This window comes from Strix uralensis, chromosome 13 (assembly GCF_047716275.1).
Source record: "Strix uralensis isolate ZFMK-TIS-50842 chromosome 13, bStrUra1, whole genome shotgun sequence".
Taxonomy (NCBI): Eukaryota; Metazoa; Chordata; class Aves; order Strigiformes; family Strigidae; genus Strix; species Strix uralensis.
Genome location: NC_133984.1, coordinates 20,159,453 through 20,187,396, shown reverse-complemented (window position 1 = coordinate 20,187,396; position 27,944 = coordinate 20,159,453). Strand labels below are relative to the sequence as shown.

Below are 27,944 nucleotides of genomic sequence, written 5' to 3'. Positions count from 1 at the left end.
CATCAACTCAAGCCCAGTTATGATACTCGTGACTTGAAATGACAAAGAGGGCCTGGAAAAAAGGATGTGAGAAGATACACAAATATTTCCCCAGGTAAAATCTATCCCAGGTGAAACAGGGCCTTTCCTCTCCCAACAACTGTATATGGTGATTGTTCCACCATCACCAAAGAGCAACCTGAACAGGAAAGGCACAGGGAGGCTTTGACTTAAAGACGCCAACATCCAGCTATTATCTGCCTCCCACAGACTCGCTCCAGAGCATAAACAGAAGCAGAACGACAGGGGAGAGCTAAGTCGGGGAGCCTGATCTTCGAGAAACCTGGCTCCTGGGGAAGGAGGAGCTGTGGAATGCTTTGAGAAGCACAACCTGAGAAAAATGGCAAACATGAGAATGGTGCTACAAGGAGGGCTGGCTCAGGACATGCTGAGCTTGACATGGCCAGTATACAGAGCCACTAACAAGGGCATGATTTTTAAGGCACTTCCTTATCTTGCTTTTTAAGGCACTATCCATATCCTGCTGGGGGACTTCAACCACCCTGACATCTGCTGAAAAAGTAGCAGGGCAAGCTGCAGGCAATGCAGGAGGCTCCTGGAGCGCATTGAGAGTAACTTCTTAAGTCAGGTAACAGACAGCTCTACCAGAGGGGATGCGACACTGGACCACCAACACAAGTGAGCTAATCTCTGACATCAAGACTGAGGGCAGCGCGGGCTGCAGTAATCATGCACTGGGGTGCAATTCAGAGTCCTGTGGCATATGGGTCAGCTGAAGAGTAAAGTCAGGACCATGAATTTTAGGAAAGCAAAATTCCAGTTGTTCAAGGAGTTAGTCAATGGGACCCCCTTGCAAACTGCCCTCAGGAACAAGGGAGCAGAACAGAGCTGGCAGATCTTTAAGGATGCTTTCCATAGAGCACAAGAGCTCTCAGTCTCCAGGTGTAAGAAATCAGGAAAGGAAGGCAAGAGACCAGCATGGCTGAGTCGAGACCTGCTGGTCAAAATAAAAGGCAAGAAGGAAATGCAGCAGCAGTGGAAGAAGGGACATATATCCTGGAAACAGTATAGGGATGTTGCCCGGTTGTGTAGGAATGGGGTCAGGAAGGCCAAGGCACAGTGGGAGCTGAACTTGGCAAGGGATTCAAAGGGCTTCTACGGGCATGTCAGCCAGAAAAGGAAGGTCAGAGAAAGTATACCCCACAAAGGAGCATGACTGGCAAACTGGTAACAATGGACAAGGAGAAGGGTGAGGTACTCAACAACTGTTTTGCCTCAGTCTTCACTGTCAAGCTCTCTTTCCACACCTCCCGAGTGGATGGACCACAAGAGCTGGAGGGAGCAAAGTCCCTCCAAATGTAAGAGGAGATCAGGTTTGAGACTACCTGAGGAACCCAAACATACATAAGTCTATGGGACCTGACAAGATGCATCCCAGAGTCCCGAAGGAACTGGCTGATGTAGTTGCCAAGCCACTCTCATGATATTTGAAGAGTCATGGCAGTCAGGTGAAATCCCCAGCAACTGGAAAAAGGGAAACATTGCACCCATTTTAAAAAAGGGTAGAAAGGAGGACCCTGGGAACAACCAACCTGTCAGTCTCACCTCTGTGCTTGGGAAGATCATGGAACAGATCCTCCTAGAAGCTATGTTAAGGCACATGGAGGACAAGGAGGCGATTCCAGACAGCCGGCATGGCTTCACCAAGGATGAGTCTTGCCTTACCAACCCAGTGGCCTTCTATGATGGAGTGACTACATCACTGGACAAGGGAAGAGATACAGATGTCATCTATCTGGACTTCTGTAAGGCCTTTGACAGGGTCCCCCCACAACATCCTTCTCTCCAAATCAGAGAGATATGGATTTGATGGATGGAATGTTTGGTGGACAAGGAATTGGTTGGATGGTCGCATCCAGAGAGTAGTGGTCAACAGCTCAACATCTGGATGGAGATCAGTGACAAGAGGTGTCCCTCAGAGGTCTGTACTGGGACCAATACTGTTTAATATCTTCATCAACGACATAGTGGGATTGAGTGCATCCTCAGCAAATTTGCAGACAATACCAAGCTGAGTGGTGCAGTTGACATGGCTAAGAGACAGGATGCCATCCAGAGGGACCTGGACAAACTTGAGAAGTGAGCTGTGCTCACACCAGTAGTTTATTTCATTTCTACTTGCTGTCTTGTTTTACTTTTGCTCACACATGCTTATAGTCCTTTCACAAGAGACTGTAGAACAAGGTAACTGCAGTCTAAGCTACTTCTTTCATAGACTGTGAAAGAGTAGGATGTTGAATGGGAGAAGAATTTTTGGGCAGACTGGGAAAATCCTGAATCACTCTCCCAGAACTGGTAGAAATAGCAGGAGCTAAAATGTTTTCAAGAGAAGGATTCCAATACAGATCTTTATCAGAGTGTTTTCACTGTATAGTTACTGTTTAGGTACCACTCCTACCTCTAATATTGAAATTTTTCAAGTCACAGACCTTCTGGGCTCTATACACAAGCAAAATCTGACTGAATTAGTCCTTATTGCATCTCCATATACTCCTAGATTATTTCATAAAATCACTAACAATGTTGCTTGTTTATATGGTCTTCAGCGATAAAAATTCTAGCTTTGGACTTGTTTTGTAAAATGCCGTATGTATCTACGGTGCCATATAAATTATACATCATCCAGGGACTGAAACAGCACGGTCATTCAGGCTTTCTGTGAAACATCTAAGAGTAATATCATGGAATCAGCAATCATGCATCAAGTATATAGAAATAACTAACTCTGATCTGCAGTGCCTAAGCATAATTCCACGTAGAACTTAGCAGCACATGGTGGCACTAAAAACTTCTGAGCTGGTTTGCACAGGCCTCAGTCATTTGTGCCAGGAGCAAAGGAAATCAGGTTTCTGATGTGCTGCTCTGCTTAGGAGCCACCCATACTTTCTCCTCCCCATCTGGGGCGGCAGTACCGTACCTGTACTAACATGGCTCTCTGCGGCGCGGGGGTGCAAGGGCTGGAGCTGCTGCCAGATCCCATCCTGGCGTGTGGCATGGCTTCGTGCCCCAGCACCGCTGGCCACTGGAGGGAAGGCTGGATGCTGTCATTTTTCTTTTTTTGATCCTCGGCCTGAGAAGGAGAAAAGCAGCAGCATGTTGTACACTGAGCCTCAGGCTTTGCAGCCTGGATGTTCTCCAACAGCAGCACAGAGTGCATCGACTCTGATAGACCTCCCCGTCGGGGAGAGGTCAGCCCTGGCACAGTACGAACCATTATTGTCTCTTCATTTGCAAACCTTCCTTTTCCATCAAGTTTCCAAACTGCAGCAAGGAAAAGGGCCTGAGCTGCCATCTGCTGTATTCTAGGCCACCCCATTTGCTGCAGGCTGGGATTTTAGCTGGGAGGAATCATCTGTCTGTATTTACTTACCTTTGACAACATGCAGCCTGGTTTGCTGTGCATTTATTACCCCCTTCTACAACGTTGACTCCATGTTGCTTTCTACTTTAAAACATTTTTGACATTCTATCTTTTGGTATGTTACTTACACTACAGAGAAGACTGAGGAACATGATCTAGAAGGAATAAAGGTCCTTTTATTTCCTGAAGGCATTGCTCATTACAAAAATCTTTCATCCTATGGTTTTGACCCCACTACTCTTTCCAGTTTCATTCAACATGACTAATTCCCATTCTCTAGTGTAAACCTTTAGCATATCCTTTGATTCAGCAGCCTAGAAACAGCTCTACACAGTAAACTAGAGATTAATGCCATAAAAAGACCCAGTTATTTGTGTCTGGGTGGGAATTCTTAACAGTATCTCTCACTGTATCTGGATGTTTGTGCCTGTGTCAGGAAGGTAAGCATATTCATAACACGGCCTAGAAAACTGCTGAGGAGACGGAAAATGATTCCACTTAGACTCACAGATCTCGATTAGGGAAAAAGAGAACGCCAAAAAAAACCCCACAAAAAAAACCTTATTAAAACAGTCAACCACAGCCAAATACCATAAAATTCTAGCCCCAGTGAGCTTGATAGTTATACTACTCTTGGGGCCAGATTTTCATTACTTACAACTCCTAATAATGAAAGGCAAATTTTACCATAAACAAGAAAGAAAATGTAAAAGCTAGACATGATAATTTACCTACCACCTCTGTGCCCAAAGGATGCTTGCATGCTATATATTATGATCCAGATGCAAACTCATGCACCAACACTTTGGGCTCCCAGAAGTGACGCCAGCCCCTGTCCAGGCACTGCACTAGTGCAGCATCAAGCCCGAGCTAGGAGCCTGTCCTCTCAGGTCATTAGCTCTGGTGCGGGTGGGACCAGACACAGCGCAGAGCGAGCTCACATCTGCACGTCCTGGGGGAAACCCACCCCGACCCGCCTGCGCCAGGATGAGCGCAATGGCAAAGACAAGGAACTCCCAAGAAAGGATTTCTGTGGCTCCAAACGTTAAACTTGAGGTTTTAGAGGGCTTTAGAGTTTTTTGTTTGGTTTTAATGCCTCAATGCAACAATAATTCTGGAGGGTTTTTGTATATCAATAATTGGCCCTGCAAATACCACTGAGCCCTAAAAAGTATGCAAACAAACTCACTCTTGAGTAGGCTATCTCCATCCCTGTGTAGATCTCTCCCAACAGAGAAACTAGCATCTCTTTGGCTAATAAACTGCGAAAGATCAATATCAACAAGAACAAATTAACTGAGTTATTGCTGTTAAAATCAGTCAAAACTCTAAAGCATTTTTAAATTGTTGTGGACAATTACGACTGCTGACATAATTACAAAGTCTCAATCTTCAACTGAAAAATGTAACCCTGTACCACTCATTGTGATTGTAGCGGATGGATCTGTGACTTCCAAGTTCTGAGATTAAGTAATATTGTAAAATAATTTTTCCGTAAAACTAAAGTATATTACAGTAGCCATAATGACAAGACCTTTGTGCTGTGAACCTAAAAGGCAGGCAGCACTTTCTCTGCAACTAGTGATATTTTATTTCACCGCTAAATTAAATTAGCAGTGACCGCACACTAAATTCCAATAATACATTTCATTCTGCTACAAAGGGGCCATTTACAAAACACATGCCAAAACCAGAGATGAGTATTTAAGCTGACATTTTGCAGTTGACTTCTAACTACAAGGAATGAGAAAACAAAAGTTAAATTAACTCAACTGAGTCGCATTTTCTCCCCACCCACTGAAAGCCTAGCAAAGGCAGAGCATTTCTATTGACTTTGATGTTGTATATTTAGCAAAAGCAACTTACTTTTCTGTCCACACCCATTTATGCAGCTGGAATAAGACCCAGCCCTCCACCATCAAACAAATACTGATTTCAAGAGTTCATTCAAATTTCAGTAACAATTTGTTTAATCAGTCAGTGCAATAAAGCCTTTGGAGCTAGGGCATTTGAGTTTTCGACAGTGAAGTTGTACTTCAAACAAAAGTACAACTTAAGTAAGTTAAGAAGTACTCTTGTTTTCACAAACTGCTACTCTAACAAGGAGCCTAGTATCTTTTGTTTTCCTGATTTCATATTGCTGCTTAGCTGTTTGAAGACTCTACTCACGTTATTAAAATTCATCATTGCAACAATTCTAGCAGTTTCATTTAACTGTTTATCAATATAGAAGATTTCAGCTCACATGCACACACACAAAGAGATGACAAAGAGGGCACTTGCTTAATAACTGCAGCAAGATGTTAAGAAGCAGCGCTCTAGCATTCCTCCTACATATATGTACACGAGTTCTCCTCATGCATTTGCTTGGGTATTTTGAGAAGATGCTTTGCCATGAATGCAGAGACCATCACATCCACTATTCTACTTAGACACGGCCACCTGAGGAGGCACCTGTGAGCTGCTGAGTTTTTGACACTGACTCAGACTTTAGTAACACAACAAACAGTACCAGCTGTAGAACTGCACTCAAGTCGGGATTATAACAAAAAGAAAAGTAAATGTGCTAGGAATGATAACATATGTGAAATGGACATGTAGCTTTTCACAATGTGACAACAGTAAGCAGAACAAGTTGGTGGGCAAAAATACTTTCAGAGTTAGCAGAAGAATGAAATGGATTACAACTCTAAATCAAGGACTATATGTGGTTACCCTTGATCCATCAAATCTTATCTACCTAAAATCCTGGCAGACAAAGAACAACGAAAGGCATCACAGCCTGACACTGGGGCACAGAGATCTGTACTTGGGAGGCATGACATCAATCTGTGTCTGGGTCACTTTTGTGAACCCTAAAATCAGGCAAAGACATCTGTTAAACCTCAGATGATACTGCCTTAGTTCGTTCCTCTTTGGAAGACAAGGGAATGACACCTAGTTGACCAGAAGGACCTTGTTTCCCCATTCACCAGTCAAACCCTTCTCTGATCTCGACCAGAAGTGACCTTTACCTTATCCTCTACAGTAACGGAAACCACAGGCTTTACTGTAGCATAAGTGTGTAGTACGACTCAGGTCAAGCTCCAGATTTAGGTTTAAAGATCAATCTGTTCTCTGCTCCAGCATTATCACAGCATCATAAAATGCAAAGCACCAAAATGCTACACTGGCCAAGACAGTACCTCTTTGCTTGTGCTGCTTGACAGAGGATGCACTGCTGAATTTGAACTCTTGGAAGGCTCCTTCTTCTTCTGCTTGTGGTCATGCTGGAGAGACAGCAGCTGTGTCTGATCTTTGGGGAGAGTTCGATGCACCTTCCTGTTGTGCTGCACATCTTCCACCTTCTGAAAGCACAGAGTGATGAACGTCAGAGAGAACAATGTCTTGGAGGACAACCAAGCTGACCGCTGGAAATACTGGCTTTTCAAAGAACAAAGCAAGCACAATTCCAGCAGGGCTGACAGAAGAGCCACAACCCCGAGCAATAGGAAGCATAAAGTGACCCCAAACACTCTGTGGTTGGCTTTTGAGACAGCACGTCAGAAAATCATATTTTTTCTTTTTACTTTTCCTAAAACCAGAGGGCTTTAATAAAACACTCCCTGCTTCTGTCTGATTACAAATCAGTTTGCTGCTGAAACATTAGAAAACCATCATGGCCAAGGTGCCAGACTTGACAATAAGACTTCAGCATTAAACTTAACCTCTGCTCCATTTTCATTTGTGAAAAAGAAACGGTTCTGGTTACACAACCCAAACAGAAACTGGAGACTGGAGATTTAAGCTTAGGTTGAGCTGATGCTGGAAGCTTCCAGGGTAAAGATATTTTAAATCAGATCGAAGCGACTGAAGACCGTTTCAGCACACAGAAACGGCAGGGACAGAAGTGGGAGGCAGTGTCATTACTGTAGATAAGGAGGATGACTCAGTAACACATAAATTAACTCACAAGAAGGTTGAATCTGAGAACAAGAGGCAGTAAATGTATTAAAAAGTCCCTCTCTGGTCTGTGACTCAGAAGCTGGGAACACCCTCAGGGAACAGAGAAAGACATCAGCTACAGGAACAGGGAGCTGCGAATTGCTGTCAGTAAACACTCTTTTCATACCTGCTTCTTTTCTGATTTCCTCTGTCCATCTACTATGAACCGTTCATCTTCCACAGCCCTTTTGTCTTCTTTACACCTCTCTTCTTTCCTCTGAACAGCTTTAGCCTCTGGCCACCTCTGCTCGCACTCCTGCTGCCTTCGTAGCTCCTGCTCTCGCCTCTGATGCTGGAAGGGAGCCAGGGAATAACATCGCTTATTTTACTTTACTTTTGTACCCACCAATTACTTGTGCCAGTGTTCATTAATCACAAGGCCCATTTCCTGCCATGCAGTCACTAATAGGGGATACCCGATACACTGAGCAGCAGAAGCAGACAGCCACAAGCTGCCACCACAATGACTGCCCAATTTGAAGTGAAACCTTTGCCCTTTTGGCAGCCAAGGGCAGATTTGCCATTCATTTAAGCAGGCATGCAAGATCTCTGTGACGGCTGGCAGCTAATCTAATGACAGATGTCTTCTCATCATTTTGAGAAGAAACGGTTTTTCCAGAGTCCCTCCGTTTTGCCGAAGCAGCGCTAAGCTTCACAAATGCCAGCTCCGGAGTGTTTCACAATGCTTGAATTTCATTGGATACTCATGAGAAGAGACACGTTGGTGATTTAGTAATGCCTCCAACACCACAGTGTGTCAGACAGCTGAAAAGGCAGCAGCTATCTTGTAACATCTTAAACAGAAGCAGGGCCAGGACTCTGGATCAGACAGACTCCAAACTGGGCAATGCACATGTGAAAGGAATCAAGATCTCTCATCCCATCTTCCTGGGCTTCCACCACCAAACAAACTCAAGCAAAATGCCCTTCCTCTTCTGCTCCCAAAGCTCGGGGCAGGTTCGCAGCAGGAAAAGGACAGAGCCCATTTAAAATCATTGTGTTCAAAAGTGACACAGTTCTCCCAAGGTTAAAGACTACAATCCAGGTTGTACTGACAATTTAACACTGCAGTCTTGCCTTTCAAAGCCTACTCTCTACAGGCATGATTTTTGTTTGTGATGAGACATGGAACAACAATACAAGACAATCCCTACATCCTCCAGCCTCCTCCTCTGCTCTTTCTGCTGCTCAATCCGTTTCTGCCGTTCTGTCAGAAGCTGCTTCTTGTATTTCTCCTGGTCCTTCAGCTGCTGCTGCTGACGATGAGGGTCAGAACGGTTTTTGTTCTCCTGCTGCAGCCTCAGAAATTCACGGCGGAGAGTTGACTCCCCTGGGAGATTAACTATGGAGCTGAAACAAAGAGATTTCTACATGACTAAACATGACATTAAAGAGACAATACAAGATGCACTTGGAATTGCTTGTTGTCCTGTGTTAGAAAATTAAGATGTTCTGATAAATCTCCAGCATGTTGACCACGCAACGGTACTTTCTGTGCTACAAAACAGCCTGAAGCCGATTATTGGGTCCTTCATTTGAGTTTTCTCCCTATTGCTGAGTAACTAAGAAGCAGCTTATTACAGACATCTTATACTCAGCAATTATATTTGATAGCCACAAAACAGTTAAAGCTACCAGAGGGGATACAGGAGATAAGGGATTCAGAGCAAGTTAAAAGCGCTATTCTGGCTGAGCAGGGCTGCCTTCAATGAGAACAGTTTGGGCAGTCAAATTTTCTATTCCAGTAATAAAATTAACCTTGGTTCTCCTTCATCTTCATTCAGTTCATCATCTTCCTCCTCACTTCCACTGTAATCATAGTCCGTTTCTTCTAAAAAAGAGAACAATAAACAAACCCCAGTGGAGGATGCTGTTATTTAAGATATGATCTTGAACTTTGTTTTTGAGCACTCAGCCTGAACTACATGTAGCTCAGCAGGAATGTAAAAGCCACAGGTTGCACTGGGAGGCTGAGGGGAGGTAAGATATCCACGTACATAATTCAAAATCTAGTTCACATAATGTTTCAGGGCAGCCCCTTTACACACTCCCACCTTTTCCCTTGACTGACTGTATTGGTTTTGCAAAACTAACCTATTTCCATAGTCTGAAATAAATTAGGCTAAACCCACAGAGAAATCCAACCCCCACAACATCACCAGCAGAGGGGTTCTTCAGAAAGAAATTTAGATAGGACATAAAAGACTTGTACTGCCATACTCTGTGCACCTGTTGTATGGCTAAGCTGAGGCCTCCAGTAAATCCAGGTTTCCTTTTGTTTTAAAGCAAATAATTAAAAAAAGGAACAGGGATAATAAATTAATGCTAGTTTTAGCACAGAGGTTCAGAAGAAGCTGACTCACACTTTTAAAGTTCTCTTCAAGACTAACATGAAGGCAGATTTTAAGGGATAATTTTAAACTGGTCCTACTCTGTGTTGCTGGCATGATAAAGTGGGACTTAATTTTTTTTTAAGTCACTATTTTAAAGTGTATAGTCTGGCAAATTCACACTGTTCTCCCTTTCAGGGGAGCTTTGATTAAAAATAGCACTTTTCAGGTCAAAATATAACTATCTATCAAAAAATGGTTGTTATCATTGCACTCCCCGCCCCCTCAAGGGCATTTGTGAGAAACTCTAACTCGCTATCTTTCCATTCGAAAGTGCTTTGAGATTCATAGCTGAAAGAGGTGGTGGAATTTGCAACTACTATTGGAGTCAGTAAATCTACATTGCAACAGCAATTTCATTTTAGGCACAAATATTCCTGTTGTCAAATCAATACTTGGAGTTTAAAAGTCACTTTCCAACTGTATAGTGCTTTCCAAGTTTGTCCTCATAGTCACTGATCTTCACAGTGCTCCTGCCAGTACAAAATACACAGAGGAGGAAGAGAGGAGAAAGGGCAGGGAAAAATTGGTGGTCAACAGGCTACAGGCTCTCTCTCCACTGTGCACAGCCCTTAGTCTGCTATGCACAGGCATTTACACAAGTATCATCCCCACTCCAGCACTGCTTCTTCCAGGTTTTGCTCTGAAGAGCAAGGCTAGCATTTGGAACAAACTCAGATTCTCTCTCTTCCTTCAGCCACCCTCTGAAGTAGATGATTCATTATACTCATCTGTGTTTTGCTGGAGCTTGGAGGCCTTCTCAAGGTCTCTTTTGTGTACGCCACCGCAAAACACTTAAAGAGCACTTCTGCCCCCAAAGAACTCACAAGCTAAAACTATGTGGAGATGCAACAGATAAATTAAATGGATTGGGGACGGACAGATGAACTGAGAGACTAGAAAACACTCAATGTACTATTTAAGATACTCAACAAAGCAGGGACCCAGACTTTACTTGGAGTCCTCGCTCACGTTACCATTAGGGCTGCTCAGTGAATCGGGGTAAGTCAGGCTCCAAAGATATTAGCACTTAAACACCATTAAGGACATGGGCTTTGGCAAAGAGATCTTCAAAATGGCCCTACCACTACCAAGGATAACACTCTCTCGCAGTTTCCCAGGTTCTAGTACTTTAGTTGCATCTGCCTTGTACTCTGCTGCCAAAACTGGAAGTGGACCTACTCTCTGCAGTGCCTTTTATTTTGTTTTTGCCACGTTACCCTTTTCTCCTTTTTTCTTCCTGGTCCTGTCCAGGTGGTCTTTCAGCATGATGCGCACTTGCCGTTCATTCTGCATGTCTCGGATGAAAGAATGCTTCAACAAGGTTTCAGTGGATGGACGATGCAAATAATTTTTTACAAGGCAGCTTTCAACAAAGTTTAGGAACTTCTTTGACCTGAAAAAGATAGAAAAATGGAGGAAGACAATAATCCTTTTCAACTTGTGTGCCAAGCACTATCCCCAAGTGATGGAAAGCACTAATTTTTCCAGGTTTCCTTTTGCACTGGCACTGCGTGAGACAATTTGAGTTTTGCCACCGGTGTGTCTCCTGAGGCCAGCTCAGAGCTGAGGGCGAATGATGGGGAACTCCACCCTGACTGCCCTCTCAGTGGAGTTACCCTGAGTTTACATTCAGATCAACAAAAACCACAATCTGGCCAATGCAACTCTTTCAAAAATGCCCCTACCCTTTTGATATGGTGAGGATTTTCTTTATACACTTCATTTAAAAGACCAACTAATTCTCTGTAGGCCAGAGTGACTGCCATTAGCCCCACAAGGTCCATGCAGTCTTCTGACAAAGCCCTGACCCCAAGCAGCCCATCCAAGCCTTGCCTATACTGCAACTTCAGCCACCCATGCCAAACTTTAGCAACTGCAATGACTGGCACAGTTTAGGCAGAGTTCAAAACAAAGGTGTTGCTTCCCAAAGGTAAACTACATCTGCACCTGTGGCTTAACCCAGCACTAGAAACAGCCTAGGAAAGACCTCATAGATTACTCAAGGATGTAACAAGATCATTGTCTCTGGACAAGAGAGCTCAAAATCCTCCTAAGCTCAATGAGGCAAAAATACATTTTTTACACATCTCTTTACCATTTTCTGGATTTCAACTTTGGGGGCGGGTTCCGTGGGATGAGGAAGAGCGCTCTCATGGGGTGCATGTCACACAGGGCTGAAAAGGAAACCACAAGCTATTGAAGGGTGCATGGTCTCTCTGTGTCCTTCCCACAGCCCGACCACGCTGACCCAGCCAGGCCAGGAGCCTGGTTCACCCGACAGAGAGGAGTTTTTCCTCCATAAACACTCCCACTTCCAACAGCACAGCATCCGCCGCAGAACCATACCATTAGTCAACGAAATTCATGCTACAGCCAAGAAATAAAGTCTCTGAGTACGCAGAAATCTTTCACAACAATATGCTGTTGTTGCCAGTTAAAAGAGATTTGAAAGAAAGGCTGCACGGCAGAAGCAACTACAACTTTCTTCATATTTTTTATATATAAGGGTTCAGAAGGACATAAAAAAAGCCCACCTTTCTAATACACCAAAGGGGGTTTTCACATAAATATAAGTTAAAGTTTATTATTGTCTAGCTTATGGTTCAGATAAATGAGCTTTAACCAAACTCTTAGTTACATCGTTCATGGCATAAGAGAAAATGCAGAATGAATAAAATCTGACGCAAAGTGGAGAGCTCATAAACTGCGTCACTGGCACAGAGCGGAATGACTAAGCACACATTTCATCTATTCTGTGTTTTGGGAGTGTGAGCACCATTATTAGGCAATCTGCAACAGATTCTACTCCTGCATTCAGATGCTGGTTTCTCTCCAGCCCAATGTACTTCTCTTCAGTGTTACTGTTGTGGAAAGTTGAAGCTACAAAGAACTCTGCAGAAAGTAAATACCATCACATCTCATCTACCCCAGGCATCTTGTATGGAGTTATGAGTGTGCTCCATCTGCCACGGAGAAATATCGAGGGTCAGAGGTATTCCTTCACAAAACAGAGCTACTGAATGACCACTGATAGGAACTATATGGAGGCTGATTTCTTATGATATACGGGCGTTCAGCAGTGATTCTCTTACCAGGAATGGACTTAAGTATTACAGAACTAGTAAAAGTGAGAAGACTGTGGTCTGGTAAAGCCCACTGCCTTCTATTAACTTCTCCATCTGCAACCACCTGCCGTTGTTTCTCACATCTCGGTTGTGTTTTTTGACTTTTTCCTTCGTATTTTCAATAGCTCATGATACAGTGGGGATGGGGGGCAGAAGAAGTCTGGTTTCTAGCTATGGGTCCCAGACACTGCTGTACTACAGCAAACAAAACACAACACAACAGAATATAATCCATAGCATTTTCCTGCCAAAACTAATGCAAAAATCAAATACAAGTGCCATGAGGAAATGTAAGCCAAAATGTAAGCCAACACAGTATGCAAAGCTACAAAGTCTGTCTCAAAGAAAACTCCCCACAGACTCATGTCTTAGGACTAAGCTTCAGCTAGGCTGAAGCACAGGGTCTGAAAGTGCTCCTGAACTACAGCTGGCTCCAAAGCACTGTTAAAAACCAAGTCTAATGGGAGAACAGCCAAGTGTGTTTTTTAAAAACACAGCCTACGTGCTCTCAAGCTCAGGCCAGAGTATAATTTATTTCATCCTCTGTGCTCTCAGCAGTGACTGGACACCCCGTCACATCTGCTTCGTGGGCACTGGAGCAAAGCAACCAGTCCTCCATGGAAACAGAAACGCACAAGGTCTTTGCATCCACACTGCAGCCACCGATCTCTGCCCAACGGCTGCAAGAGGCTAACTGGAGGAGCAAGGGGGGCGGCTGGCAGGCGGGGGCAGGCTGTAAAACTATGGCAATCCGCTGTCAAGTTGAGAATGTGGTGGTGGACTGAAGCCATTACATAAGAAAATTCAGTATTCATCCCAAAACCTGTGAGAATCAAGGCAGTTCCAGAGTAAAAATATAACCTCTAGGCCTAGCTTCTCTGACTGCCATATTTTTTTTAGTGACCTAAACCCAAAGCCACTCCTGTCAATTTTTTTCTGCTAACGTGTCAATCACTTCTGCTTAGCTGTACCTACAGGCAGTGATGAACAAAGTGATGCTAACTAGAGCTCTAAGAAAACTTTTTTTGTTTCCCAAGGAAATGAAGGCAAAGAATCAGAATATAGACTTAAAGGGTCTAAAAGGAAGAGGAAAGCACAAGAGCCCAAATGAGAAAAAGTCATAGATTATTTTTAAAGATACAGCCAGAATCAGAATTTTGTACATCTGTGCATTATCCAAGCATGAGTTATTTTAACACAGAACATGTTCATAAAGCAGACACCCCCACCTTTATACCAAATCACTTACGAGGAGCTCCTTCGGCCATTTCAATAGCAGTGATTCCCAGAGACCATAGGTCACTCTGCAGGAGAAGAAACATTGCATATCGCAGCGTTCAAGCTTTTTTTGTTTGTTTGTTTCATTTTGCATTTTTGTTTTGTTTTTACAGTTTCCCTAGATTTCTCCCAAATCAAGTCATTTCAGTTGGAGTGACATACATTCTGCTCCCTCCCATTCCCTACTGAGCTTTTAGGAAACATGCTAATAGCCAGAAACTTCCCATTTCCCATGCAACTCCGAACAGCTGATTCATCATTTAAGCAGCCAGCCCCAAAATGCAGACCTTCTGCATTCAAAAAACAAGAGCCAGAATATAGCAGGCACCATTTAAATATATGTCTTAAATTTTTTTAACTGTTTTCATGAGGCAGGGAGACACAGCAGTGCCTCACCCCACCCTGCTCCTGGCCAAAGAAGTTCTTGGTCTTAATACTTATTTCAGAACAGTCATTGCTGAGTTTCTACAAGGCCTGACTCTCATTTCTTTCCATCAATGGAGTCTGACTTTTTCTGTCTACAGAGCCTCCAGTCACAAGCTTTTGGGCACATGAATGGAGAGCACATCATGCAGTCAGATTTATGCCACAGTATATGTCCAGCTCAGTTAACTTCGAGTGGAGTTTCCTTTATGAGCTTGTCTGGATGCTAAGGGCCAGGTTTTAATCATGGAAGGTAAATTGGAAACACTATCAGGGAATGTAAAAACTTCACCGGTTTCCACTTGATTAATCATGTGCATTATTTTACTATTTTTTTGTGTCTAAACATAGCCAAATGAGAGGCATGTGACCAAACCAACTTGCAGGGCTTCTCTAAAATTATCTTTTAAAAGGGGAGTGACAGAAGACAAACATTCAAAAATTAGAAGCAATATACCATTACGTGAATAGGAGGTCATACCCAGCCTGACACTGTGACTAAATTTGACTTTATCAACAGAGTCTTCTCAGTCCAGCTGCTCTGAACTGCTTTACACAAGCTGAAAACCAGTTTGCATCATAGTTTGTGGAGGGATTTGACAAGAAAACTGGTGGGAATTTAGTAGAGTCACAATCTTGACTTGTTATTAAGTAAATGACTAAAAATTAGAAGAGTCTTCTAGGGGTAGTGATGCAGGTTTTTGGGACAATGGGAGAAACAACCAGGCTACAAAGAATTTTGCTTTGGAGTTTCAAATTGCAAGAGGCAGACAGGTGAAAGGGAGGAAAGGGAGGATGACAGCAGTGTTTGTAAAGGTTAGTGTGTATATATACATCTTTATGAGTATATATTTTTACTCAATTGTTATTTTATTTTTTTTGGAACAACAAGAAGTTACAGAGTGGCTTCCTGATACTTTGCTTATCATATCAGCTATAAATCTCTGTAGAAAAGGCCAGCCCCATGCCACCTTCTGACCCGTAGCACTGCCTGCGTAAGTGCTTCCAAAATCCTTCAGTGATCAGTTTTAAACTACCATCTGCAGAATCTACTCGGAAGCATACATATATGCACACAGATGAACTGTGATTACTACTGAAAGCAAAGAAACCTCAAGAATTAGGGGTACACATTCCTAATGCTTATATTTTCTGAAAAGCACACATTCTGAAAAGGAAATCAGCTGGGGAGAGGGAATGAAGACAAGAGATTAATTTCTTGAGGTTTCAGTAGAAGATTTACATGGTATGAAAAATAAAATCCAAGAACATTCTTTGGTCATGACTGACACTTACACAACATGACCTCACTCTGCCAGTGCAGCACAGAAGGTGTCAACAAGGGAGAATCACAGCATCTGAATCACTAGAAAATGGAAGCAATAACATGTTCTTCTAATATTTCCGAAGCCACAACTAGAATGAGAGCTGCAAAGTGGTAACCACAAGAGCACCTGATCCCAGAGAGCGACTGGAGGATCACTCAGAAGATGGCTGCACAGAAAGCCAGCCCTGGAAAACATCCTGCATAATAAGTGTAGGCAGACAAATGACAACACTGCTGGAAACAGGCCAGAGGACAAAGAATAAGCTTTGTAAGTCTCTTTGGAATAGCATCAGTGTATTATAAGAGTTAGGAGAACCAGAAAAAGTGCTTGAGAGCTGTTCTTGGGCTCCCCAGTACAAGGAAGTCATGGACACACTGGAGTGTGCACAGCAAAGGGTCACAAAGATGTTTAAGGGACTGGAGCTGGGAGTCTCTGGGCTGAGACAGAACTGTTCAGCCTGGAGAAGGGAAGGCTCTGGGGGATCTCATAATTCATACAAATTTCTGACCACCAAGCCAGACTTCTCTGAGTGGTGCCCTGTGACAGGACAGGAGGCAATGGGCACAAACTGAAATACAAGAAGTTCTGTGCCTTCTCACCTCAGTCACCCTGCGAATGACCAGAAACCATTCTGGGATGGGAAACCTCTTGCAGTCACATGCCATAAATGAGTACAGTGATACTAATTATTGCCAATTAACTCAGGATTCACAGCTGAGTACAAAGTAAAACAGCTCTATCAGAGGAGAGCAGTAACTTGTCATATTAGTACTACACTACTTAAAGTACTCCTTCCAAATTTATCTCTTCCTTTCTTTTCTATCCTGACCTGCAACCTCCATATATCAGTATTTTTTTTGCACAGACGCTCATGAAAGTGTTTCACGTATTAACAATTCACAAAAAAAAATTCATAATGAAACTCTACTCTTAAAAGAGCCACCACCCACATATTACAAATACTTCTATTTGTACAGTTAAAATATTATTGCAGTTTGAAAGGAGGGAAGTTTGAACTTTTCAAATGCAGAACTTGAGCAGGATTTCAGCAATAACCTGCACATTTTTCTACCTTATGCAGAGTTGTGACACCTACTCTGTAATCATACGTAGAGTCTGGGTTCTCCTCACAAGCAATGACCTCAGGTGCCATCCAATACGGTGTGCCAATAAATGTGTTTCTTCTCCCAATAGTTCTATCCAGTTGAGCGCTTACACCAAAATCCACTGAAAAGCCAAGCACAGGTAAAGAATAATAAAGAGCTGTATCCATGTGGCAGAGTGTTTGCTTGGTTACTTTCATACTGTTTAGAATACCAAACCTTTGGGCTACAATGCATATAAAATCTGAGTTCCTCCAGTACATCTTGTCCAATAGTTGAAATTTAACTGCCTTTTTTTTTTTTCCCTTTTTGACAGAAGACCAAATAAACAGCATGCTAAATCTGCCAGGCAGGTTACAGCAGACATGAATTGCTCTAGGAAGACATTATAGAATAATTTATGCTTAATCTAAACGCTACGTTGAGTAGGACTCAAGATCTTTTAACTAGTATCTGAAAGGAAAAATAGTATCTATGGACAAAGCAAATTTTGACGTGTCTAATACTGCCATTTGTGAAAGCTGGAAAGAACTATCATATCACTTCATTTTGAGGTGTTTGGAATAACTCCTTCCCTACATTCATACACTATCTTAGAACAAGCTGGGGAGCATGCTAGTTTATTCTGATTTTAGATTCGTTATAATGAGAGAATTATGTGGTGCTCTTTGTGCTGAAAAGGGTGTTAGTTTCATCAGGATTACATAGCAAAATGTTTTGTTCAGATATGAAGAAGGGTCCATACAACCAATAACTATGTGATTGCATTTTTCTTTGAACAAACCGCTAAGATACCCTAATTGGATCCGCTGGGCATAGTGCTCCAGTGCTATTCACAGAGAAGATGAAATGACAGCGAAAAGAAAGGACTGAAAGGAGGCAGCCCTATGGTTACCATCAAGGAGAAGATTTTCTCACTTATGTTACCTCACTGCAGATCACCTGCAAATAATGTGGCTGTTTAGCAAACGTTCTCCAGCAGTAAGCTGGACCTGACCTTTGGGATCATCACGCGCTTTGTGTTTCTGATGGGAAGTGTGCCCACTTGCACTGAAGTGGAATGGAACTGGACTGAGGACCTCTTGGGTTTCTAGCTTCTTTAAGACACACAAGCTAAAACTCTCTGGAAACAACTTTTCTGTTGTGGGTTTCTTTTTAGTTGTTGTACTTAGTAAATCTGTTTCATCTTTACCCAGAGTTAGAAAGGTTTAACTTTCTTGTCAACCACGTGAAGAATGGTGGGACCAGTAACTATACAAGACTGTAAACACACACAAACCTCCCATCTTGCCAGTTTTAAGAGGAACAATTGAAAAACAGTACCTATCTTTTAGAGACTACAAGCAAAATCCTGCTTTCATTTAATACAACAGCAAAACTCCCTTTGACTTCAGTGAAGTCAGGATTTCACCATAAGGTTAAACCATAATGACATTTAAAGTACTTATTTTTACTTGCTCCAGCCAAACATCCTACCCCACATCCACAGGCCATGTTTATTATTTTTGTTCTCCAACTCTACAGTGAATTCTTTCAATTAAAGAAAGAGGGAGTGTAAAGATCATCCCAAATAAGAGAAGTGCTCTCATTGAGACTGCTCCTTTAAATCATTGCCATGTGTTCTCTGTGATGTCTTCCCAAAACATGAAAGACATCCCCTCCTCAAGAGAGATATGTACTTAGGAAGTCAGAAGTTGTCAACACTGATGTGTCACAGCTAGAAAAGGAAATAAGTACACTCTCCAACATTTTTGAGAGATGACAATTAATAAGAGCTGCTCTTCAGTGGTAGCCCTTACACATGAGTAATTTCACCTATTGTCAGATTTATGAAAGTGTCTAAGACTACTTCTCTTAGAGAAGTGGATTAGCATAATTTATTCCCCCAACTTTTTTATTTGGAAGTCTTTGCATGCTGGGATCTGCTGTGAAGGCCTGATGGTGCTGTGACTTACTAGACAGGTTCTGTGTTTGACTGCCCAGAAGTAGCTGCATTCCCCACAGGCTGTGAGTGACATCCTTGCAGAACATGTCACATTTTCAGCTCTATCTATATGACAGACACCTTATAAACACAAGCATTAATGCTACTTGACATATTTGTGGCTCTTAGGTTGCTGAAGGTTCTTTCCAAGACAAGATGGAAATCTTAAATTTTTACTAACAGGTTTCTAGCACACATTTAAGGAAACTTACCCAGTTTTACTTCTGCATTTTCTGTGAGAAGAACATTCTGTCCTTTAATATCTCGATGGATGACATGGTGAGCATGAAGATGTGCCAAGCCCTAAAACAAAACCAGACTTTCTTTATTCTTTCTGCCTATCATTATAATGAGCATTGCCTTTTTACACTTTTACCCTTCTCAGACTTATTCATAGGGCAAGTCATTTAGACATTATAAGCAATGTGAAGACCACAGTTTCAGGGAGGAGAGAGGACAGCCACCATGAGTTTGATTGTCATCTTTACCCACAGGCCTGACAGTAGTGGAGCATCTCTGAAGTCAAGTGTGAAGAGAACAAGGTAGCAATATTTTAAACGTCTCTCTCAGAACCAAGGGATGCCTCCTTATACTATGTGTTGAAACCAAACAAAAGAGGGAAAAAGCAATGCATCATTCTCTGTATAAAGACCAGAGACAGCAGCTGGCTGGCCACAGCGTCTTAAATTCTGCATTCAGCAAAACCATGTTCAATGGTAAATGGACCATAGAAAGTTCAAAATACTGTGTTAGACCTCTTTTGAATGCAGTGAATATTGTTTTCATTCAGCTAATACTTGCAATATTCTGTCTCCTCCTTTGTTCCGAAGTTGTCCATGGTTAAACTAGCATAGATATAAAGGTACACTGTGCAATAATACACTGTACTGAACCAGGGGATACTTCACTCAAAATGCTTAGCCACTGTAATACTAATGACTTCAGAGCTTCCACCCAGCTTCTAAATTTTTCAGAAGGAAACTGTCAATCCACATGCAACTGAGTCCTTCTGTTTTGAAACAAGCATGATTAAATCCAATCTCTTGTCTGACACCAGCATGCTGCTACGGTTTTCAGTTGCATGAACGTAAAACAAATGTTTTAACATCAATTGCTTTAATTGAGATATTCTAGCCACACAAATGAAGAGCAATTTGACCACACCATTAAGACTTTTTTTCAGAAGAGCTCTCCCCACACTCTCCAGCTCTTACAATCTAATGCCAAATCCTTGTAAGATGGCCAATGTTCTCTACTGAGCATGCTCATCAACTCTTCTGCTCCAGAAGCAAAGATTTACCCCTATTCAAGCATTACTTTAGCACGCCATTTGAATTCCAGCTCCCAGAATACACATTTATCTTACCATTATTTAGAAAAGAAGTAAAACTCCATTACAAGGAAGACGGATCAGTAACTCTGTAATGGGTTTCGAATTTAGAATGACAGGTTCTAACATATTTTTTTTTCCAGGCTAGTTCACTAGATTACACTTGTGAATTGTTTTATCCTCTGTACTTTCCAGGAACAAAACAAAACAAAAAGCCCTAAGCCTGCATAGAATGAAACATAGCCCCAAGAATTGTCTTGAGGAATATTGCCCCTGCAGGGCCACCTTTAAGGTTTTGGAATGCTGTTTAGTGAACATTCCTTCTCACAGTGCAGAAAAGAGGCCCCTGAGTGTGTGCAGGTAAAGGAATTATGAAGAGAAAGATCTTACACAGCATGAACAGCTGAAGCAATGAGCAGTAAGATCTCCTGATGTGGAGGACAGACTTACTGAAAACAGAAAATTTATTTACTTTTCTAAATGCCCAGAATCTGGAAGCTTTCAGAAGATGGCTATTTGCCACAGGGAACAGAAAATGGGATTAACTACAATAATATGGGATGTCAAGCAGCCATCATGCTGGCTCTTTGGGCTCTTCTGAACTCAACGACCACAGCCCATGGGCCCCACAGATCAAAACCTTTAAACAATAACGCTCGTTAGTGACCTACGTTAGAGACCAAAGGCTTGGAAAGGCCTTTCTGTTGCGAATGAGCAACAAAGCTCTGTTGGCACAACTCACCCTGAGAACCTCTCTGCAGATGTATGCAATCCAGTCTTCCTTGAAACAGTTGCCTTTTGTCTTCTTTACCAGGTCAGTGACAGAGCCCGCACCACAGTACTCCATCACCAACTGCAGGAAGACACATGCAAAACACCTTTACCACAGCACTGACAGGGTGCCAGCAAAGACACCACACGCAAACACCCACTCCACCACAATCAAGGTGTGGCAAACTACACGCAACCTTCCCGGATGCCAAGTGACACAAAATCTCATTTCCTGAATCATGCACATTACCGAATAAATAAAAAACCTCAGTAGTGCTCCTCTCCTATTGCAGGTTATGGGTACTTTTTTTTTTTTTTTAAAGAAACTACAAAATCAGAAAAACAAGAGCTAATAGCACTGAAAAACATGGCAATTTTTTCAAAATTTGAAATTTCTCATTTTGCTGCAGAGCTTCAAAAATCTTGCAGCCAAAAACATTGGAGGATTCATTTTTCTTCTTTGCTTTATTGCCAATTCCCCCGTTCCCTTTTTAATTTCCCAACAGAAGAAAGGAGAGGAGGGGAAAAGGACAAGCTCTCTTTCACTTCCGTTAAAAAAAAAAATAATAAAATTATAGAAATGTTTAATTTGGAAACAAAAAGCTTGAACAACAAATCAGAATGACAGCACAAGTCACATCCTCAAAGGAAATCAGGGGATTGAAGACATTTAGGGAGGAGCGATTTTTCTGTTTTATGTTATTCTTCAGAATAATGACTTCAGAGTTTCACTGAGACAGAGTCCAAGACAAGCATACTGGAGCTCCAAAGAAAGGAGCTGTAAATCTGATGAACAGAAATGACACTAAACACTTACCCAGAGCTGATCATCTTGGCCTGCAGGACTTTTCTTTACAAATGCACCATAATACGTAGCAATATTCCGGTGATGGGAGTACTTTTTTAGCATATTTATCTCTAGCTTGATTTCCTCCTCTTCATTCTGTAACAAAAGAGAGCAGAAGGCTCCTTAGCCCAGAGCTGCAGGGCAACCTCTGTCTTTGGAGGCTTTCAACATGCAGCTGGAACCAGCCCTGAGCAACCTGGTGTGATCCCATGGCTGGCCCTTCTTTGAGGGCCTTTTGAGGAGGTCGGACCAAAGACCTTCTGAGGCTCCCTCCAACCTGAATTATGCCATGTTTAGAAGACTGCAACTGAAGGGCAGGCTCTTAAACCTACAACTGAATCACCCTGATCCATCAGACTAAAACAATGAACTGCTAGGGCTTAACCTAAAGAAAAAAAATGTCCCTATTTGGGCGTAACAATTGCATATTGTCTCCTCAGAGGGCTTGGACAGGACCTGTTACTCCCCCAGCTGCAGTCTCTGTATGCAGTAATTGAATCTTGGAGAAATTAACCAGATTCAAACAAAAATAAAACTATTCCTAACACTCCATTACTTAAATACTTGGAAAAGCATTTAGTGCACACATCAGCCAATTTGTCTTCCCAGTGCTGTGGAGGGTCTTGCTGGGAGGAAATCAAAGCCAAGAAGGAGGTGACTTGCCACAAATCAAACTCCAGAGCCAGCACAGGGTTAGGATCTGTTCCTTTGTTACAGTTGTGAGGCTACCCCACCTGGACCATGGAGTTTTTTCCCCCCTCCTAACATCACGTTATCTGGTGTGCTGGGGGCTAGCACACCCCTAGACATCTCCTGCCAGGCACTAGCCAGCTCTGCTTTCCCACTGTCTTTGTTTCAGTCTCTTCAGAGCAGACATTCTCTTCTGCCCAGTACAGCACCGTGCACAATAGGACAACTAACGGAAACACGAGTTTTAATAATTACATGAGAAGGAAATGCTGTTTTCCAGAGCGAACTGCCTGATCTGAAGATGTCCTCTCAGAGCTAGCCTGTTTGCTATGTTGCCACCAAGAGAAATGGTGTACAATACCCGGTGAAATGCACATAGATTTTGCTGTCCCATTTGCTTTAATAAGAAATGAGTGGTGCTGCAAGGTATTCTTGTATTGGTTAAAATGAATATGACAAAGTTGAAAATTAGTTTACCTTGCTGCAAAGCATCCCAGTCAGCACTTAGGAGCTCAAGGGGGAAAAAAAAAAAAAAAAAAAAAAAGAGGCAGCAAGAACAGCTCAGACCCACAGGACATTTTTCTGCACTTTTCGACTGTTTTCCAGTAGCTTTGCCATTGAAGCATTCCTTTAACCATCACAACAGACTGCTTACAAAACCAGCTGCATTGTCCTTCCTACCTGTAGCAAAACATTAAAGTCTGAGAGGCTGAAGCCAAATTCCCTCAAGCATATGCATATGACCAACCACACAAAAATAATTCGCAACAGAAGGGATCAATAAGTTTTCCCCAGTAACACCAATCCACAGGAGACATGTTACTAGACCAAAGCCTAATTGTCTTAAGCTTTAGGAAATGGGAAATGTAAAATAACTCCACTTGAAGGAAAATGAGCTATTTCAGGTTTCAGAACAGCCCCTTTGTCGAACACAGGCTCTCAAGCTGCGCATGTTACACTGGATAATTCATTTATCTTTTGGCTGCAATTAAGGAGAAAGGACAACCCTTAATCCTTGGCTTGATACAGTCCTGGATGTTGTACAACTTAATTAACAAGGGTAAGGAGGAGCCCGGTGCAGCACCTGGAGTCTCTAAGAGAAATCAGAGCTGACTCCCAGCAAGGTCCTATTTCTCTCTGCACATGGTCAGGGCACATTCAAAGGGAGCTGAGAACTTGTGCTGATGCTTGGAGGGGAACCAAGGTTCTACTCCCTTTGGGACTCCAAATAGTGCAAGTGAAAGGGTGGAAACAGGCAGGTGAGGAGAAGGAGGCAGAGAATGACATAGGAACCGCCATCCTGGAGCTGACCACAAGGGTCCTGTCACTGATAGGAGTTTCTGGTAACTGATCTCTAGGCAAGGAGGGCAGAAAGTGGGACAAACAGGGAGGACTCCTTTCCTCCCTCTGCTGTCCCTCCTGCCCACTCCTTCTGCTAGGACAACCAAACCGTGGAGGAGCAACATTAACTTTTGGTAAAGGCCTTCCCCAAATTACTTAATATCTCTTCAAATCTTAAGGTTTTGGGGTATTTTAACCCTGCCCATCTGCATGAACTTTGCACTGGTGGAGCCTGACTGAAAAGCTTCCTTGCTATGCCCTTAGCACCAGCCTGAAGCTTCCACAAAGTTCCCCTGGGGGAGCTGGCAGATCTCAACAACTTCCTCAGAGCTGTTGCCTCTTCAGCTCTTCTTCCTTTGCCCAAGTCATTTGCTGGATGTTGGAACTGTGCTGGCACAGCTCTTATCGGAGTACTTTCTATTCCTCTGCAATCTTGACTCCATGTTTTTAAAACAAAGATAAGCATATGCCTGTTTGTGAACACAGCTGGAATACCAGGTAGGCTCTTCCACATCCACTGGCAGAAGCAAAGAGTAAAGCACACATGTAATGCTCTTTTCCTGTTACCAGCAAGATGATCCAACCCCTGCGTTATCTTATGTCCTTATCTATATACCCAGAAGGCTGTAACCTGCTCCCTCCCTGCACCTGCCTCTTCTTCCCTCGCCCATAGAGGCAGTTACCTGTTCTCACACACTGCTGTACGCTGCTCAGGTGCAGGATGAGTGCCTTGGGAAGACACTGATTAGACTAGACAGTGGGATTCCCTGCTGAGCCCTACCACTGCTGAGCAGAAACCCTCTGAGCCAAACCCCTGCATCCTCCAAAGACACAAATGTGACTTCAAATACCAGGCAGTGGGTAAGGTAAAGGGCTATACAGGACAGCAGGTGGGCATTTCACAGACAAAAAGTACTCTGGCTTCCCAGTGCTTGAGTGTGTTCTGGAAAAATGACTCTGTTTCACATGGAGAAACCAAGGCAGAAGGGTAAACGTGAGTGATTCTGTCCCATGGGCCACATCTGAGGCTCTGCCAGGAACTGAACCTGGACTTGCTAAGTCTCAGTTCTACGTACATCCTTCAAACAAGGTGACTGGGGACAAAAGCACCCTCAACTTTTCAGTGCATGCACATGCTCAGGATTTCCACTTTCCACCACTCCTCTTGCCAGTGTTACCTTCAGATGACAATCTCCCAGGGCTCTAGAAACCTGCTCATAAACCATGCTGCTTAAGAAAAGGAAACATGCTAACAGACGCGCAGGTGCAAAAAGCTGTTTGCTTTCACAAACCAATGCGTTTCTGGGCACAGATGGCTGCATGCACAAAGATGACAGGTTCACGATCAAAGGCTACTTTTGAAGATGTGGGCCTATCTGCAATGACATTAGGAAGCAAAGAACTCGAAAGCACATGCCTCTGACCTCAAATGGAAACAAGATCAGCGGCTGATAAATACTCTACCAAGAGACCCCTTAGTACTGGGGCAGTTCCAATGACAAGTTTCTTGTTAAATATTATTTTGCAATATGGAAAGACTGAAAGCAAGGACAGACAGAGAATGACCTGCTGCAGAAATGCTCTTTGATCACCTGCACCGACAGCTGAAGAGAAAAGCAACAAGAATCCAATCTCTTTGCAAGCACTCTCTTGCTTGGCACTGTCAGATAACAGGAAGCAGAGCCTGCGTGGAGAAGCACATGAGTGCACATTGCCCTCAGCTCCCCTTCAACCATTTCAAAGGGCTCCCCCCGTAACACAACACAGCAGCACTTCCTGACAGATGTCCAGAGGATCCCGCAATGACCACAGCATCCTGCTGCCGCTCCTAAGAAACTGGCCCAGGGCTGCTCATGACAGCAAAAGGCAGATTTGCTCAGCTCTTGGTGTGCCCCAGATCTTAGAGCTGAACAATCACAGTTGGAGCTAGTCAGGGACTTTCTGATTAAATGATTTCTTGCTGGAAAAAAACCCCATAGATTTGGTGAAACAGAATCTTTTGGCAGAAATGTACTGGTTATGATGAAATGTTAGCTGAAAGACTTCTCAGGTTGGATTTTCTAGTGATGAAAACATGATGCTGGGGGAGAGAAACCCACTGCAAAATATCCCAGTAGAAAGGAAGTAGCTCAGACCCCTAGGATACGAGACACTGTTGTCAATCCTATCCTCTCCCAAGACAGACAACACTGACCTGTTACTGAGCAGGTTAGTGACCAAACCACCACCAACCTACACTGGCACGGGCTCTGTCAAACTCAGTCACTGGAACTGCCCCACTGTGAATGAGAGAGATCTACTGGAGGCTTGAACTGGGGAGTTCTCTAAGCAGGTACACAAATCCCAAAGCCAATCCAGGCATTCAGCTTTTCTCCACTTATTTTGGAAATGGATGAAGGGAAAAAGACTGCATTTGTTTTGATTTTATTTTTTTATCTTCCTGTTTTCTACCACATGAAATTTTCACTCCCTAAGAAAACTGTTCCCTATGCAGCACTAATCAGATCATGCAACCACCCAAAGATGAAAATGGCCACGGGGGCTAGGAGCCTCCTGTCTCACTGAAGCAGTTTTACTATGACAGCTTTCATTTCTCACAAGCCAAACTCCATGTGAGATGTTGCTCTCAGGTGCCATTTATAGGCAGGACATTGGAGATGAGGATTTCAATATATTAAAGACTTTATTTAATGCCTCAAGCTAGCTTTTCAGGACCAAAGGATCAGAAAATAACTTACACCTGAGCAGACTAACAATGCCAGAGAAATACTGAATCCTTGACAGGCTCTGAATTTATGACACTGAAATTCTAGAGATTAAAAGGATTTCTATGTTACAGTTAGGACCCACTACTGCTGTGAGAGGCTTCAGTAACCAAATGCTATGAAGCAGAGAAAAGCTATTGCTATTTTACAGGAGAACTGAGCTTCAGAGATGCCCTAGACATGTACAGCATCAGCCTCAGCTGCACCCAAGCTCCTGCCTACTGCAGCTGCAGAGCAGGAACGCATTGGCTTCAACCATCCCATCCACTCTGCGCTACAAGAGACCAGCAGCACAGTCCCTGGCCAGACAGATCAGCTCAGGAGACCAGCAATAACCCCGTTTTCTTGCAGCCACGTGTCCCACCCCGAGTGCTCTGGGAATTTGCACCGAGGTGTCTGAAGGGCTCAGGACCGCAGCTGCCAGCCCCACCCTGCCGCTGCACACAGCCACCCACAGCCCGCTGCGCTCCGGGTTTACCATAACACACCGAGCTGTGAGATGTGGTGGCTGAGGAGAGGACAACCCCAGGGCAGAGCAGACAGCTGCTAATCACTCCCGCACTGGTCTCCCAACATCTCACAGAGGCACTGTCAAGGGCCTAGAGGGAACCAGTGACAAAGCAGAGAACTGCATCCAGGTCTGCCAGCCTCTGCCCTAGCAGTGGGAACACAGCCAACCCCGCATTAAGAAAGTGGAAGTAACAGCAGAAAGCCTTGCACTCACCCTGCACCAAGGTCAGAAAGCAGAAACACTCAAGTACAGCTGAACTGGATTTGTTCAGGGTTTAGTGGGGAAAGAGCACCAGGGAAAACCCCTCCAGGTGGCTGCATCACTCAACTCTCAAACCGTCACAACTGCTTTCGCGTTAAGTGACTCAACATGAAAACATCATGACCTTTTATCATTGCCCCTCAAGCAATGGGACAAGTTCCCCAGTATGATGCCAGCTCTCTAGCCTGCAAGGAAGCAGTAAGTCAGACCTAAAGGACTGGTTTTTGTTCCTAGAATCATGCAAGTCTATCAACTTGAATTCCTGAAGCTGGACCACAAGGTTGTCCTCCATTTAAATTTTGTTTCCAAGCATGCAGGCATTACTGGATGCTACAGTTTGTTGCTTACATAAAGGAGACTGTGTTATGTATAGCAAAGGGAAGGAAATC

The 27,944-nt window shown here is 43.3% G+C and overlaps 1 protein-coding gene across 3 annotated transcripts in view; it reads right to left on the bottom strand.

Annotated features, from left to right (window-relative positions):
• NRK (Nik related kinase) overlaps nt 1-27,944 on the bottom strand; it is a 106,039-nt gene that overhangs the window by 42,292 nt on the left and 35,803 nt on the right. For 2 of the 3 annotated variants that reach the window (XM_074882232.1, XM_074882234.1), the window contains 12 exons: nt 21,958-22,083; nt 21,112-21,222; nt 19,252-19,342; nt 17,049-17,179; nt 14,173-14,227; nt 11,894-11,972; nt 11,016-11,191; nt 9,164-9,236; nt 8,560-8,755; nt 7,533-7,697; nt 6,607-6,768; nt 2,978-3,130 (listed from right to left, as the gene is read on the bottom strand). In XM_074882232.1, coding sequence (XP_074738333.1) covers nt 2,978-3,130; nt 6,607-6,768; nt 7,533-7,697; nt 8,560-8,755; nt 9,164-9,236; nt 11,016-11,191; nt 11,894-11,972; nt 14,173-14,227; nt 17,049-17,179; nt 19,252-19,342; nt 21,112-21,222; nt 21,958-22,083 — 1,518 coding nt within the window. The remainder of the gene's footprint in view (nt 1-2,977; nt 3,131-6,606; nt 6,769-7,532; nt 7,698-8,559; nt 8,756-9,163; nt 9,237-11,015; nt 11,192-11,893; nt 11,973-14,172; nt 14,228-17,048; nt 17,180-19,251; nt 19,343-21,111; nt 21,223-21,957; nt 22,084-27,944) is intronic. The other variant, XM_074882233.1, reaches the window with a different exon arrangement.